We start from the raw sequence: 12,236 nt of genomic DNA, 5'->3' as shown, positions 1-12,236 counted from the left end.
GGGTGCGGTGGGGTCGGGTGACACTGGGGGCCACAGGGCCGCTGGTAAGCCTGGACTCCTGACCTCCACAGTCATCCCCACTCTTGCTTGTAGGCCTTAGAACCAGGGAGGGAACAGTCTTCCCCTCCACGGCAAGGCTGGGGAAACTGAGGCCCAGGGACGGGCAGTCAGTAGAGCAGGACACCGTGTCCCTGGGGGCTGTACTCCTTCTCTAGCCTGTCCACTGTGGGCCGGGGCTTGGGGCCTAGGGCTCCCCCTGCCCCCCACAGGCACCTGAGGGTCCAAGGTCACCCCTGCAGATAGGACAGCACTCCCGCCTGTCCCTGGGCAGACGAGGGCCCTAGAGTCCTGCCTGCGCGAGTAGCCCTGGTGGCACCGCTGGTCCCACCCCGAGGGTGAGCCGGGAGCGTGGTGAGGGGGGCCGAGGGTGTGGCCAAGCACACCCACGGCCGCCCCAGGCTGGTCCCCGGGGCTCCATCCGGAAGACACACTTCTGCCCTCCAGTGGCCCTGCTGGGAGACGTGACTCCCCCCCCGCCCCCCAGGGTCTAGAAGCTTCCGAGGTGGTTTCAGGCAGCCCGGGGCAGGGGTCGGGTGGAAGGAAGGTGACAAGGGGTGCCCAGGACCTGGAGGAGAGGCTGGGAAGGACCAGACTTTGTGAGGGTGAAGACGTGTCCCCGAAGCAGCAGTCCGGAGGACAACCAGGTGGCCAGGATGGGAGGGCTTGGGGCGGAGGGGGGTGGTGGTGGTGGCCAGGAGCCAGGCTTGGGCCCCTGCCCGACTCTGGCCTGAGCCCCAGCCTGCGGAGAAGCCCCACACTGAGGTCCGCAGGTGGAGGCCGGGAGCACCTGGCCTGAGGAACAGCCCCCACCCAGTGCTGCGTCCCCCCCACCAGCCTCGGGAGAGCTGCTCCCCGGAATCCCCTGCATGGCCAAGGGCCCCATCCCACCCCCCACTTCCCTGAGACCCCCCACCCACCCCGGCCTGAGGGTGAGCCCTGCAGACAGCCCCAGCAGGAGGGATCAGGGGGCCACACTCGCTCGGGCTAAGGGGTTTGGGGACCTCAGCAGGTAGCTGACTTCTGTTCTCAAGCCACAGTCGGGCCACGGGAGGGCCACGGGAGTGTCTGAAGGGCACAGGTGACCCGACCCAGGGTCCCCACCTTTGCCATCCCCTTGCACCAGCCTCTTATGACTCAGGCCCAAGCCCCCTGGCTGGGCCCTCCACACCATGCGACACATCTGCTGAGAGCCCCCCGCCATTCTGGGTGGCGGGGGGCCCGTGAGGGCCTGGGGGCGTGCTTACTTAACAAGAGGTTGAGGCTGGCGCCCTGCAGACAGCTGTCTGCAGGGCAGACCTTCCCGGCACTTCTGCCCCAGGCCCAGGGCGCCCAGGGTCACGGATCACCTGTGCCTGTGTGACGAGGGTGGTGCAGTCTGCTGCCCTGGGTTCCTGCCGGGCTCCAGAGCCCAGGGCAGGGCAGGCTGGTGACAGTCTCTCTCTTCTCCCTGTGACAGGAGGCGGAGCGAGAGGCAGCCAGGGCCTCCCAGTCAACACCATCATCGACGTGGACCGCGTTGCTGGCTTGGCACCTGGGCCAGGCAGCAGCATCCCCAGGGTGCGGACGGGCCCCCAGAGGTCACGGGCCAGTGGGCCCCTGACCTCGGACCTCCCTAGCCCGAGCCCCGTCCCAGGTGGGCCTGCCAAGCCCAAGGCCGGCCCACACCGCGCGACCTTCGTCTGAGGCTGCCCCGAGGCCCGACCCCGCGTCTGAGCTTCCCCACCTGGACACGTGTGCAGAGGCCCATGATCTCGTGGGGACAGCCCCATATCATCTTGAGGGCCTTGGAGGGGCCACCTTGGCCGCCACACCTTCGGGAGCCAAACCAGGAGAGGGCAGGGGGGCCCGGCCTCGGATGGTGGCCACAGCTGGCTCAGCGGGTTCCTCGGACCCTGTCCCCTGCTGCCCCTTGGCTCCGGCCTTCCCTCAATAAATCAACTTTGGGGACCCCCCGAGTGTCAGCCTCATGCTGGGTGCGGGGGCCATAGACCCTGTGCTCGGGAAGCCATCGTCTCGGGGGCTAATCAGGGGAGGGGTTGAGAAGAAAATGGCTCTTGGTGCTGAGGTCAAGGGTGGGCAAAGAGAATGAAGGCAACCTAACGGGACCCAAGGTCGTGGTGCTCTGGAGCGTGAGAGGAAGCAACCCTTCTGGGTCAGGGCTCCCGGTCACGTCCGCTTTGTACCATGCCCTGCAGGTCAGTGCGGGGTTCCTTCTGGGGCCACCACCGGTGGGGGCAGGGCTCAGCCTGGGAGACCCACAGACGGCGGGGCACTGGGCTGCTGTGGCTCCCACGCGCAGTGGGGACTCTTCAGGCGGCCCCGCCTCAACCCCTGCGCCTGGCCCCAGAGGGGTGGTCTGGCGGGGCCGTCTGCGGAGGAACCGCCGAGAGGAAACCTGACCGCCCAGAAGGCCTGGGCGCAGCCGGCCCGAGGCCGTGGTGAGTTTGGTTACAGAGCGGCTTGAGACTCATTGGGGGGGGGGGGGGGGGCAGGGAAGGGGGGGGGCAGGCCAAGCCATCGGGCAGGGCCACCGTATGGTGCTGGCTGAAGCAGGTAGAGACGGTCATCGGCCCAGGTTGCCTCAGTGGAACCCCAACATGGAGCGGCTGAGGGGCCCGGCACCCCTCCCTCCAGGGTTGCTGGGAGGAGCCCAACTCGAGTACTCAGCAAGGCCCCCAGGGTGGTTCCAGATGCTTGTAGGGGGCAGCGCCCAGCGAGCAGTGCTCTGGATGGGGCCTTGGGAGGGGTCAGAAGGGAGAGCAGGGCCCAGCACCCACCATGTCCCCCCCACCCCCCAACACTCACCCCTCTCCCCTCCCCCCCAGGCGCCCACCATGCTCCCCATGCCCCCCCTGAACCCCCGCACCCACCACACTCCCCCACCCTGCACCCACCATGCTCCCCTCCCCCCAGCACCCACCACGCTCCCCCCACCCCTGAACCCCACCCCCACCATGCACCAGGCTGGGTGCACACTCAGTTTCCACTCTCCGTCCTTTTGTGCAGATGACAAAATGGGGCCCAGAGAGAGAGTGGTCTGGGGGCACACAGCGAGGTGGCCACAGTGCCCAGCTGATCCCTAGGCCAAAGTGAGGGCCAGCCCTCGCCTCCTCCCCATGTGGGCCACTGAGCTAATCTACAGGGAACCCGGGGCGGCTCTGTCTGGCGCCCTCCAGTCACGCGTTCTGGGACTCGTAGGGGTGGGGAGGACCTACTACCATGGTGTCCAGGGGGCAGCCTGCCCCAGGTCCCAGATGGAGAGCGCGAGGTGCATGCAGACATGGGCAGGATCCTAGGCCATGTCTCTGTGGCCTTGGGGGGCCCTGGGTGCCTGGCTGGGGCTCTTCTGGGGACCTGAGCCACCCAGAGATAGCTGGCCCCAGCCAGAGCTCAGGACGGGGTGGGGGCAGACCCAGACACAAACGGGGACAGCGTCACGTCAGCTAAGCTGTGAAGGGGAAGCCCAGGGCTCAGGGAGTCCAGGGGTGGGAAGGCTTCCTGGAGGAGGTGCCCCGGGGGTCCAGGCCAGGCGGGGGAGGAGACATTCCCGGGCAGCTTGCAGAGTTAGGGCAGGGGGACTGCCGGCTCCGGTGCTGCCCGCCTCCCCAGCTCTACTCCCATGAGAGCCCCCACCCCAGGCTTATCCTGGGAGGGGCCAAGCTGGAGTGCTGGGGACAGCAGGGGCCCCTGTCCTGGGCTCATTGCCCGCAACACTCAGCCCAGCGCACACACCCTCCTCTGGGCTAGCACCCGCCCCCCAGGCCTGGGAGGCTCAGCACTCGAGGCCACTCTGGTTATCGATAGTTCACTAACAGACCGCCACCAGCCCTGCGGAGAGGCGGGGACCGGATGCTGGGGCCAGGAGTTCAGGTCCCCACTGGCTGTGTGTCTCAGGGGTCTGAGGATATTGTCAGGTCCAGGACTAGCGTGGCTGATGCCAGAGGGACAGCTGGACCAGGTGGGGAGAGCGGGGCAGCAGACACGAGGACCACGTGGGGCCGGCACTGGAGACAGCCAGGTTAATCATTGCCAGGTGGCCTTGACCCCCCACCTGCCCTGGCCGCTCTGTTTCCGCCTCCTGCTGCCCCTCACGCCAGCTCAGGAGCCACAGGGCGCTGGGCCTGGGTTCCCAGCCTTTGCCCCCTGCCCGGAATGGCCCTGCTCCTGCTGCTGCTGCTGGTGCCCTGCGGGGCCCAGCCCCAGGCTGGCAGGGTGAGCGCTGAGCCCATGGCACGGTGGCCGCGGCCTCCCTAGGCCCACCCTGGGTCCTGGGGCCGGGGTGGGCTGTGGAACGTGGGAGGGCTCCAACTTGGTGAAAGCTGGCCTTCGGCGGGTGAGGTGGCATGCTGGCTGGCCTAGGGGGCCTGGGGGCCTGGGGATCTGACCTGCTGGGCCCCCGCCCGGGGGCATCAGGGCCACTGCCTTGTCTTTGGGTCCCACTGTTTGGGGACTGGGTGGGGGACCTCTCAGGGCCTCACGGCTGCTCTTTAATCCCCCAGAACAGAAGGCAGGGGTGCCCCAGCCTGGGCAGATGCCGAGCCCACCCTGTCTAACCCTGTGGGCTCGGCAGGAGGGAAGGGGACGGGGCCGGGCTGAGGAACTCAGGACGGCCAGTGTCCCCTTGGTTTCTCCTCTAAAACTTGAGAGCCGCCATGTGGAAACCAGGCCGGGGACTGCGACCAGCCCAGCCAGCAGGGCCTGAGTGTGAGGGGCGCCCATCCCACACCGACGCGATCTCAGCCCTCTTTGCCCTTCCCAGAACCTTACAGAACCCCCAGAACCTAACGCCACAGTGACCCCGGGGACCCCCACGGCCCCCGTAACCTCGGTGACCCCTGTGACCCTGGCCACGAGTGCTCCAGAGACACAGGGACCCCGTGGTAGGGGGCTGAGCCCCCCGCCCAGGTCTCCCTCCAGCAGCAGCCCTGGGAGCCCAGGTGGGTCAGGAGACCTCCCGGAGGTGGGAGGCTGCACCTGGATGGGCGGGCTGGGAGGGGCGCGGGGGACTGCTGGAGAGTGGGGTGTGCGGTGTGGGGTCAGGAGGTGCCCAGCACGGGAGCCCCTCGACCCCTCTCGCCTCCCCCTGCAGTGCTCACAGAGGACGGGCAGCCCTGTAGTTTCCCCTTCCGCTACGGTGGCCGTATGCTGCACACCTGCACCTCGGAGGGGAGCGCCCACAGGAAGTGGTGGGTCGCCTCTGGGGACAAGGCCCGCATGCACAGACCGTCCGCCTCCCCTCCTCCCAGTCCCCACGGCCCCTTGTCCAATCCGGAGACCCTCCCGCCCTCCACACACACCCCCCGCCCCCAGACAGCCTGGCACACAGCAGGTGTAGGGAACGAGCCCCAGGGCGGTCAGAGGGGCCACCCTGTGGGCATCACACTGGGGCGGGCTGATCCCCGGCCCGGGGGACCCAGGTGCCTCCTCTCCCCCAGGTGCGCCACCACTCACAACTATGACCGCGACAGGGCCTGGGGCTACTGTGCGCAGGCCTCAGCGCCCAGGGAGGACCCAGGTGGGTGCCCAGGGAACGGGGTGGGGGGTCCTGAGCCCAGGCTACGAGGGGGCTGGGGGCGGTGAGCGCAGGGGAGCATTATTAGGGCAACGTGCCGATGGGGCAGGGGCCAGGGGGACAGAGCTGACCTGGAACTGGGGGCTTGCTTGGAGTACGTGAGGGGACTTCGGGGTTGACCCCGCTGCAGCCCTGGGGGGCTGGGAGGGGACAGAGGAGTCATCAGCCCAGGGGCCTGCAGGAGTGCGGAAGGTGGGACCCCTCCCAGACAGGACCCTGCCTTCTCGGAGCCACCACGGTGCTGCCTCAGTCATTGCTGGGACCAAGGCGCCCCCTGGTGGTGTGGCTGGACCATGCGGCTGCACAGTCCGAGTCCTGGACAGAAAGGAGGGCCCGTAGGGTCGACGGGGCACAAGGGTCCCAGGGCACACAGGTGGGGACGGTGCTGTCTGACGGCACACCGGTACAGGGCCAGAGGCCCGCTTGCCCAGGGTCTGAGTGCTGGGCAGGGGTGCTGGGAGACGGGGGAAGGTCTACGCCCCTTCCCGGGACAACGGCACCCAAGGAACCCAGAAGGGGCGCCTTTAAGGTGGTGGGTCCGATGAAGGCCCCGCAGTCCTTGGCAAACAGAGAGGGTCGCAGGGTTTGGGGTACACCTGCCCCCTACACCTCCCCCCGTCCCCCCAGCTGCCCTGGATCCCTGTGCCTCTGGCCCGTGCCTCAACGGGGGCTCATGCTCCAACACCCAGGACCCCGAGTCCTACCACTGCACCTGCCCCGTGGCTTTCACAGGCAAGAACTGTGGCACAGGTGAGCAGGGCCACCGGGGCTTCTGGCGGCGGGAGGGCGGCCGCCCGGGTGCAGTGGGGTGCAGGGCACTCTGCGACCCCCAGAGAGATGCTTCGATGAGACGCGCTATGAGCACTTGGAGGCGGGCGATCGCTGGGCCCGAGTGAGCCAGGGCCGAGTGGAGCAGTGTGGGTGTGCGGGGGGCCAGATCCGCTGCGAGGGCACCCGCCACACAGGTAGGCCACGGCAGGGGGCGGGGCTCGCCGGGTCCCCCAGGGACAGCGTCCTCAAGGCCTGAGGCCTAGCTTCTGAGCCCTCCCCCCAGCTTGCCTGAGCAGCCCGTGCCTGAACGGGGGCACCTGCCACCTGGTCGTGGCCACCGGGACCACCGTATGCGCCTGCCCCCCGGGCCACGCTGGGCGGCTCTGCAACATCGGTGAGTGCGTCCGCCTGTGGCCTGCGCCCCGGGGCCGGCGTCGGGGTGACGCGGCCTGGGGCCCCGGGCTCATCGCCCACCGTGCTGCCCACAGTGCCCGGCCAGCACTGCTTCGTGGGGAGCGGTGCCGAGTACCGAGGCGTGGCCAGCACAGCGGCCTCGGGTCTCAGCTGCCTGGCCTGGAACTCCGACCTGCTGTACCAGGAGCTGCATGTGGACTCGGTGGGCGCCGCCGCCCTGCTCGGCCTGGGCCCCCACGCCTACTGCCGGTCAGCACTGGCCTGCCCCACCCCCCACCACCTCATGCGACGACGTGGGTGGGGTCTGTCCTGGGGCAGAGGTCAGGCCCACGGGGCCCAGGGCCGCTATGTCCACGCCCAAGCGGAAGGCTGCTGGGGAGGGGGCGTCAGGGGCCCCACCCTGCCGGGTCCTCCCACCCCCCTCACCGCCCGCCCACCCGCCTCTCCACGCGCCAGAAACCCAGACAAGGACCAGAGGCCCTGGTGCTACGTGGTGAAGGACAGCGCGCTCTCCTGGGAGTACTGCCGCCTGGACGTCTGCGGTGCGCAAGGGTGGAGACCCCCGTGGGCCTCCCTGCTCCCCTCCCGTGCCTGGCCTCCCCTCTTTGGAGGACCACTGCCCCGTCTGGCAGATGGGGGCACTGAGGCTCACTGAAGCAGGGCGCGGCCAAGGTCATGCGGCCAGGGGTCAGAGCAGGTCCCCTGGGGCGGCTCCCACTCGGCCTCAACGGGGCCCCCGACGGCCCCCAGAGACAGGGAAGTGCCGAGCAGGGGTGCATAGTGTGGGCAGGGGGTCCAGCGGGCACCCCTGGGAGTGGGCAGGGGGCCCCGTGCCCCAGGGCCGTCTGACCCTCCTGGGCTCCCAGGTCCCAGGCTGCTGGGAGGGACAGGAACACCTGCCAGGTTCCCTCCCACCTTGGTTCCCACAAAACCCTGTGATTGGGTGTCATTTCCCCTTCCTGCAGAGGAGGAAAGCTGGGTGCCTGCGAGGGCGGAGCTGGGCTCAGCCCTGGACCCTCTTCCAGATGAGCTGCCTGGGGTGGGCTGGGAGGCGGGGGGAACCGCCTGGGGGCCTGAGGATGGCAGCCGGGGTGTGCGACCCAGTGACCTGTGCTCCCAGAATCCCTGGCCAGAATTAACCCCCTACCCGCCGAGGTCCTGCTGAGCCAGCCTGAGCCTGCCTCCACGGGACACCAGACCTGTGGCAAGAGGCACAAGAAAAGGAGCTTCCTCCGGCCACGCATCATTGGTGGCTCGTCCTCACTGCCCGGCTCCCACCCCTGGCTGGCCGCCATCTACATCGGGAACGACTTCTGCGCGGGGAGTCTTGTCCACACCTGCTGGGTGGTGTCTGCGGCCCACTGCTTCTCCAACAGGTGGGCGCCTCTGGCCAGGACCCCCCACTCCATGCTTCATCCCATCCACCGGTCCCCCTCCCACCATCTACACTCCGCCCTCCCGGCCGCCCTGCCACCGTCCATCCACGCCTCTGCGCTCGCCAGCTGCCGCCCGTGTGCCCGTCCACCCTTCACCCCCCATCCTGCCACCTACCCGGCTGCCTGTCCTCACCCACTTGACGCCGCCCGTCGCTCAAGTGCCCCCACGTTTCCCCACCTGCCCGTGTAACCCCCACGTCTGGCCCCTCATCTGACCGTCGCCCCACAGGCCCAGGAGGGACTCGGCAATCAGCCCGGTGCAGGGGTGCAGGGCGTGGAAGCTGCAGAGACCAGCCCCACCCCTGCGCCCCGGGGAGCCCGGGCAGTCCTGCGTCGGGGGTGGGGCGGGGCGGCTCTCGGAGGCGTGGCCCGGTGCCGAGAGGGCGATGGGCGGGGCCGTTCTCTGTGAAGATCCCGCCCCTCCCCGACCCAGACCCCGCCCACCCCGCCTCCCTCTGGGCCGCGGAGGCCTCGCCCACTCAGTGAGCCCGCAGGCGGGCTGGGGCTCGGGCCGCCGCTGGGGCAGTGGGGGTCCAGGGCGTGGGGCCCACCGGCACACACCGGAGGAGCGGGAAAGACCAGCCCCTCCCCAGCTTCCACCCGCTGTGATGGGGACAAGGTTCCCCATCTGGGCGTCCAGACTGGGAGGCTCCCCCCTGGGGGGAGGCCAGTGGGAGGGGATGGGCCTGAGCCCCCCTCAGTCAGCCAGGGACCATGGCACGGGTGGGGGGCAGTGGGCTCAAGTCGGGCGAGGGTTTAAGAGGCTGGGGCAGGGGGTGCGCCTGGGTGGCTCAGTCGGTTGAGCCTCCCGCTTCCGCTCAGGTCAGGATCTCATGGTTTGGGGGTTTCGAGCCCCGTGTGGGGCTCTGTGCTGACAGCTCAGATCCTAGAGCCTGGTCCGGAGTCTGTGTCTTCCTCTCTCTCTGCACCTCCCTCGCTCATGCTCGGTCTCTCAGCAGTATGATAAATGTTAAAAAAAAAAAAAAAAAAGAGGCTGGGGCAGGAGAGCAGGGGCCCACCCCTCCCACCCATGGCAGGGCTGGGGAGGGGCCAGGCAGGGGCAATGAGATAGACAGGGGTGTTAGAGGGGGGTTCCTGGACTCCCAGGTGCCCCTCAGGAGGGGCATGCTCCTTTAGCAAAGGGCAGAACCTGGCACCCAGAGCTGGCAGACAGCCCGCTCCTCCCTGCCCTGCACTTGGGCCAGCCCGGTCCTCCTCCTGTCCCTGGAGGCCTGGGGGCTCCAAGCCCTCAGTTCACTGGCCATCCACCCTGAGAGCCCACCTGAGCAAGACCCAAGAATGGCCGGCTCTGGCCCTGGATAGGGTTGATGGCCTTGTCCAGAGGCCAGGCACCCAGCCCTACTGTGTGCTGAGCATCTGGCTGGCTGCTCATGGCACAGGAGCCCGTCTTCCAGAAGGGCCTACGGCCTGGGACAGCCTAGTGGCCAAGGTCCCACAGTGGCCTGGAGCTGGAGTCCAAGGCAGGAGGGCCAAGCCAGCATGAGAGCTGACCGCTTCCACAGGAGATGGGAAAACAGAGGCCCAGAGAGGGGACCGAGAAGCTGACCATGGGGGCCCAGGGCTGTGCCCAGCAGGAGTGAGGGGCTGTATCTGGGGGTCCCCACAGGCTAGATAGAAGCTGGGTCAGGGCTGCCAGGCAGGGCTGGGGTCTCCACCCACTCAGGCCCCGATCAGCACGGCCCCCATGCCCCCGTCTGCGTGAGGTCCCCAGAATTACTAAAGGTTGTGTGTGTGTGTGTGTGTGTGTGTGGCCAGAGCCCAGCACTCTCCTGCCCCTGCTCAGCCCCCCAAGGGCTGCAGGGGGCCTGCACAGTCCTGGATCTCCAGGACGCTTGAGCCATCATGGGTCATGGGGAGAGCCAACCTCAGGAGCCTGAGGGGAGGGCCCGGGTCCTGCTGTCACCAGCCGTGTCACACAGCCCCCGCAGGGAAAGTGTCTTAGTGGTCCTAGGCCAACACTTCTTCAACCAGACAACAGACGTAACGCAGACGTTTGGCATCGAGAAGTACATCCCTTACCCCATGTACTCAGTGTTCAACCCCAGTGACCATGACCTGGGTAAGTGAGGCTTGGGGCTCGTTGGGGTGCAACAGGCCAGAGCCAGGAGAGGGGCAGGGGTAGGCACGAGGCCGACCTGGGGAGAGGGGCATGGAGAGAAGGGGAGGGAGAGGATGGGGGAGGGGAGGGGAGTCAGGTGCAGGGCAGCAAGGGTGCCCGGGACGGCAGAGTGGCCTTGGCCTGGTGGGAGGAGGACCCGGGTCTCCCAGTGCACGGCCCCTCCGTCTCTGGCACCACCCTCTGTCCGGCAGGGCCCCCCCGTGCCCCAGGCTGACCTCTGGTCTCTCTCCTGCCCAGTCCTGATCCGGCTGAAGAAGAAGGGGGACCGCTGTGCCGTCCGCTCCCAGTTCGTCCAGCCCATCTGCCTGCCTGACCCCAGCAGCCCCTTCCCCGCCGGACACAAGTGCCAGATCGCCGGCTGGGGCCACCAGGATGAGAGTGAGTGGGGGTGGGAGCGTCGCGGCCAGGGGTGTGGCGGCCCGCCCCGGCAAGCGTCACCCAGCCTCAGGGCACCTGTCCGCAGACGTGAGTGGCTACTCCAGCTCCCTGCGGGAGGCGCTGGTCCCCCTGGTGGCAGACCACAAGTGCAGCAGCCCCGAGGTGTATGGGGCCGACATCAGCCCCCACATGCTGTGCGCTGGCTACTTCGACTGCAAGTCTGACGCCTGCCAGGTGAGCCGGGGCTCTCAAAGATGCCGGCCCCCCACCCCGAAAGGGACCTTGACTTGAAGAGCCAGCAGGGGAGCCGGGCAGAGCGTGCCCCTCCCAGTCAGTGGCCCGCACCCCCAGGCTGGGCGTCCCTCTCACATGATGGGGAGGCTGAGGCCCAGGGAGGGGCAGGGTCTCAAAGCCTGGACGTGTCCCAGTTGCCCAGCCACAGGTGGGCACGTGACACTAAAGGCCAAGTCCCTTTTCGTCCAGAGTTCCTCCAAGTGGGCTCGGTCGACGAGCCCGTCCCCAGAGCTGATTTATCGAGGGCTCCGCGAGCACTGTCTTGTTTAGGCTACACGTCAACCCCGAGACGGAGGAACAGCTTTACTTGCCATTTTATAGACGGACAAACTGAGGCTCAGAGAGGTCCTGTCACTCTTCCCAGGTCACACAGCTCAGGAGCGGCAGGGTGGGGGGGCCTTGACACTGGACCACATGATCGGACGAGCACCTTTGGGGGAAGTCAGGATGGGTTTCTGCACGAGGGGGCATTTGCACTTATTTGGAGGATGAATAGGAGTCTGCCGGGTGGCTGGGAGGGCATTTCAAGGGGGGGACTGAGCCTGAGCCAGAACACGGGGACCCCCCCCCCCCGCCAGTCCGTGCAGGGCGCGTGCTGGCGGGCCGGCTCGGGAGCCCGATCGAGGAGCCCACTGCTGGGCGTGGGGCTGAGAGGGATCCATGGCACGGGTGCGGTCACAGCGGCCCTGGAACCCGGTGACCTCGTGTCTAGGAGGCTGGGGGAGGGGGGACAGTGCTCCACCTGAAACACCCTTGTCTTCTGTCCCCCACGCGGTAGGAAGTCTGCATCGGGAGCTCCCGGGAGTCCTCACCACAGGCTCCTCTGGAGACATTCTCGGGGCTGGGGCTCGGGAGGCGGGAGCGGGAGCACCTCTGTGCTGCTGAGGGGCTGAGCCGGCCTGTCTCTGCTGCAGGGGGACTCAGGCGGACCCCTGGCCTGTGAGAAGAACGGCCTGGCCTACCTGTATGGCATCATCAGCTGGGGCGACGGCTGTGGGAGGCTTAACAAACCTGGTGTCTACACCCGTGTGGCCAATTACGTGGACTGGATCAACGACCGGATCCGGCCCCCTAAGCGGCCTGCGGATCCCTCCTGAGGCACCCCACCCCTGGCGTGGGCGTCCCGCCTCTCACCGTTCCCAAACTCCTGCAATAAAGATGTCTCCGCGAA

General features: G+C 68.1%; 2 protein-coding genes across 3 annotated transcripts in view; both read left to right on the top strand.

Annotated features, from left to right (window-relative positions):
- Nucleotides 1-2,007, top strand: part of RGS12 (regulator of G protein signaling 12) — a 119,586-nt gene extending 117,579 nt beyond the window's left edge. The window contains 1 exon segment of the mRNA XM_019453817.2: nucleotides 1,517-2,007. Coding sequence (XP_019309362.2) covers nucleotides 1,517-1,743 — 227 coding nt within the window. The 3' untranslated portion in view covers nucleotides 1,744-2,007.
- Nucleotides 2,008-4,117: 2,110 nt separating this feature from the next.
- On the top strand, nucleotides 4,118-12,236 carry HGFAC (HGF activator). 2 transcript variants are annotated; one of them, XM_053901742.1, is made up of 14 exons: nucleotides 4,118-4,272; nucleotides 4,820-4,997; nucleotides 5,150-5,246; nucleotides 5,496-5,575; nucleotides 6,260-6,382; nucleotides 6,466-6,597; nucleotides 6,687-6,797; nucleotides 6,892-7,066; nucleotides 7,274-7,359; nucleotides 7,938-8,193; nucleotides 10,194-10,333; nucleotides 10,631-10,771; nucleotides 10,857-11,005; nucleotides 11,980-12,236. In XM_053901742.1, the coding sequence occupies exons 1-14, from the start codon at nucleotides 4,213-4,215 to the stop codon at nucleotides 12,160-12,162; spliced, it is 1,911 nt and encodes a 636-aa protein (XP_053757717.1). In that variant the 5' UTR covers nucleotides 4,118-4,212; the 3' UTR covers nucleotides 12,163-12,236. The 2 variants fall into 2 exon arrangements, with proteins under 2 accessions (XP_053757717.1, XP_053757718.1); XM_053901743.1 differs by lacking the exons at nucleotides 5,150-5,246; nucleotides 5,496-5,575.

This window comes from Panthera pardus, unplaced genomic scaffold (assembly GCF_024362965.1).
Source record: "Panthera pardus isolate Hobbes unplaced genomic scaffold, ASM2436296v1 HiC_scaffold_13, whole genome shotgun sequence".
Classification (NCBI taxonomy): domain Eukaryota; kingdom Metazoa; phylum Chordata; class Mammalia; order Carnivora; family Felidae; genus Panthera; species Panthera pardus.
The sequence above is the reverse complement of the archived record's forward strand: the minus strand, read 5'-3'. Positions and strand labels throughout refer to the sequence as shown.

What these genes read in the sequence shown, in the direction of transcription:
- HGFAC (XM_053901742.1), top strand. Translation starts at nt 4,213, where the DNA reads ATGGCCCTGCTCCTGCTGCTGCTGCTGGTGCCCTGCGGGGCCCAGCCC. An exon ending in GGGAGCGCCCACAGGAAGTG is followed by an intron (nt 5,247 to 5,495) that starts GTGGGTCGCCTC and finishes CCTCTCCCCCAG; the next exon opens with GTGCGCCACCACTCACAACT. An exon ending in GCCCACTGCTTCTCCAACAG is followed by an intron (nt 8,194 to 10,193) that starts GTGGGCGCCTCT and finishes CGTGTCACACAG; the next exon opens with CCCCCGCAGGGAAAGTGTCT.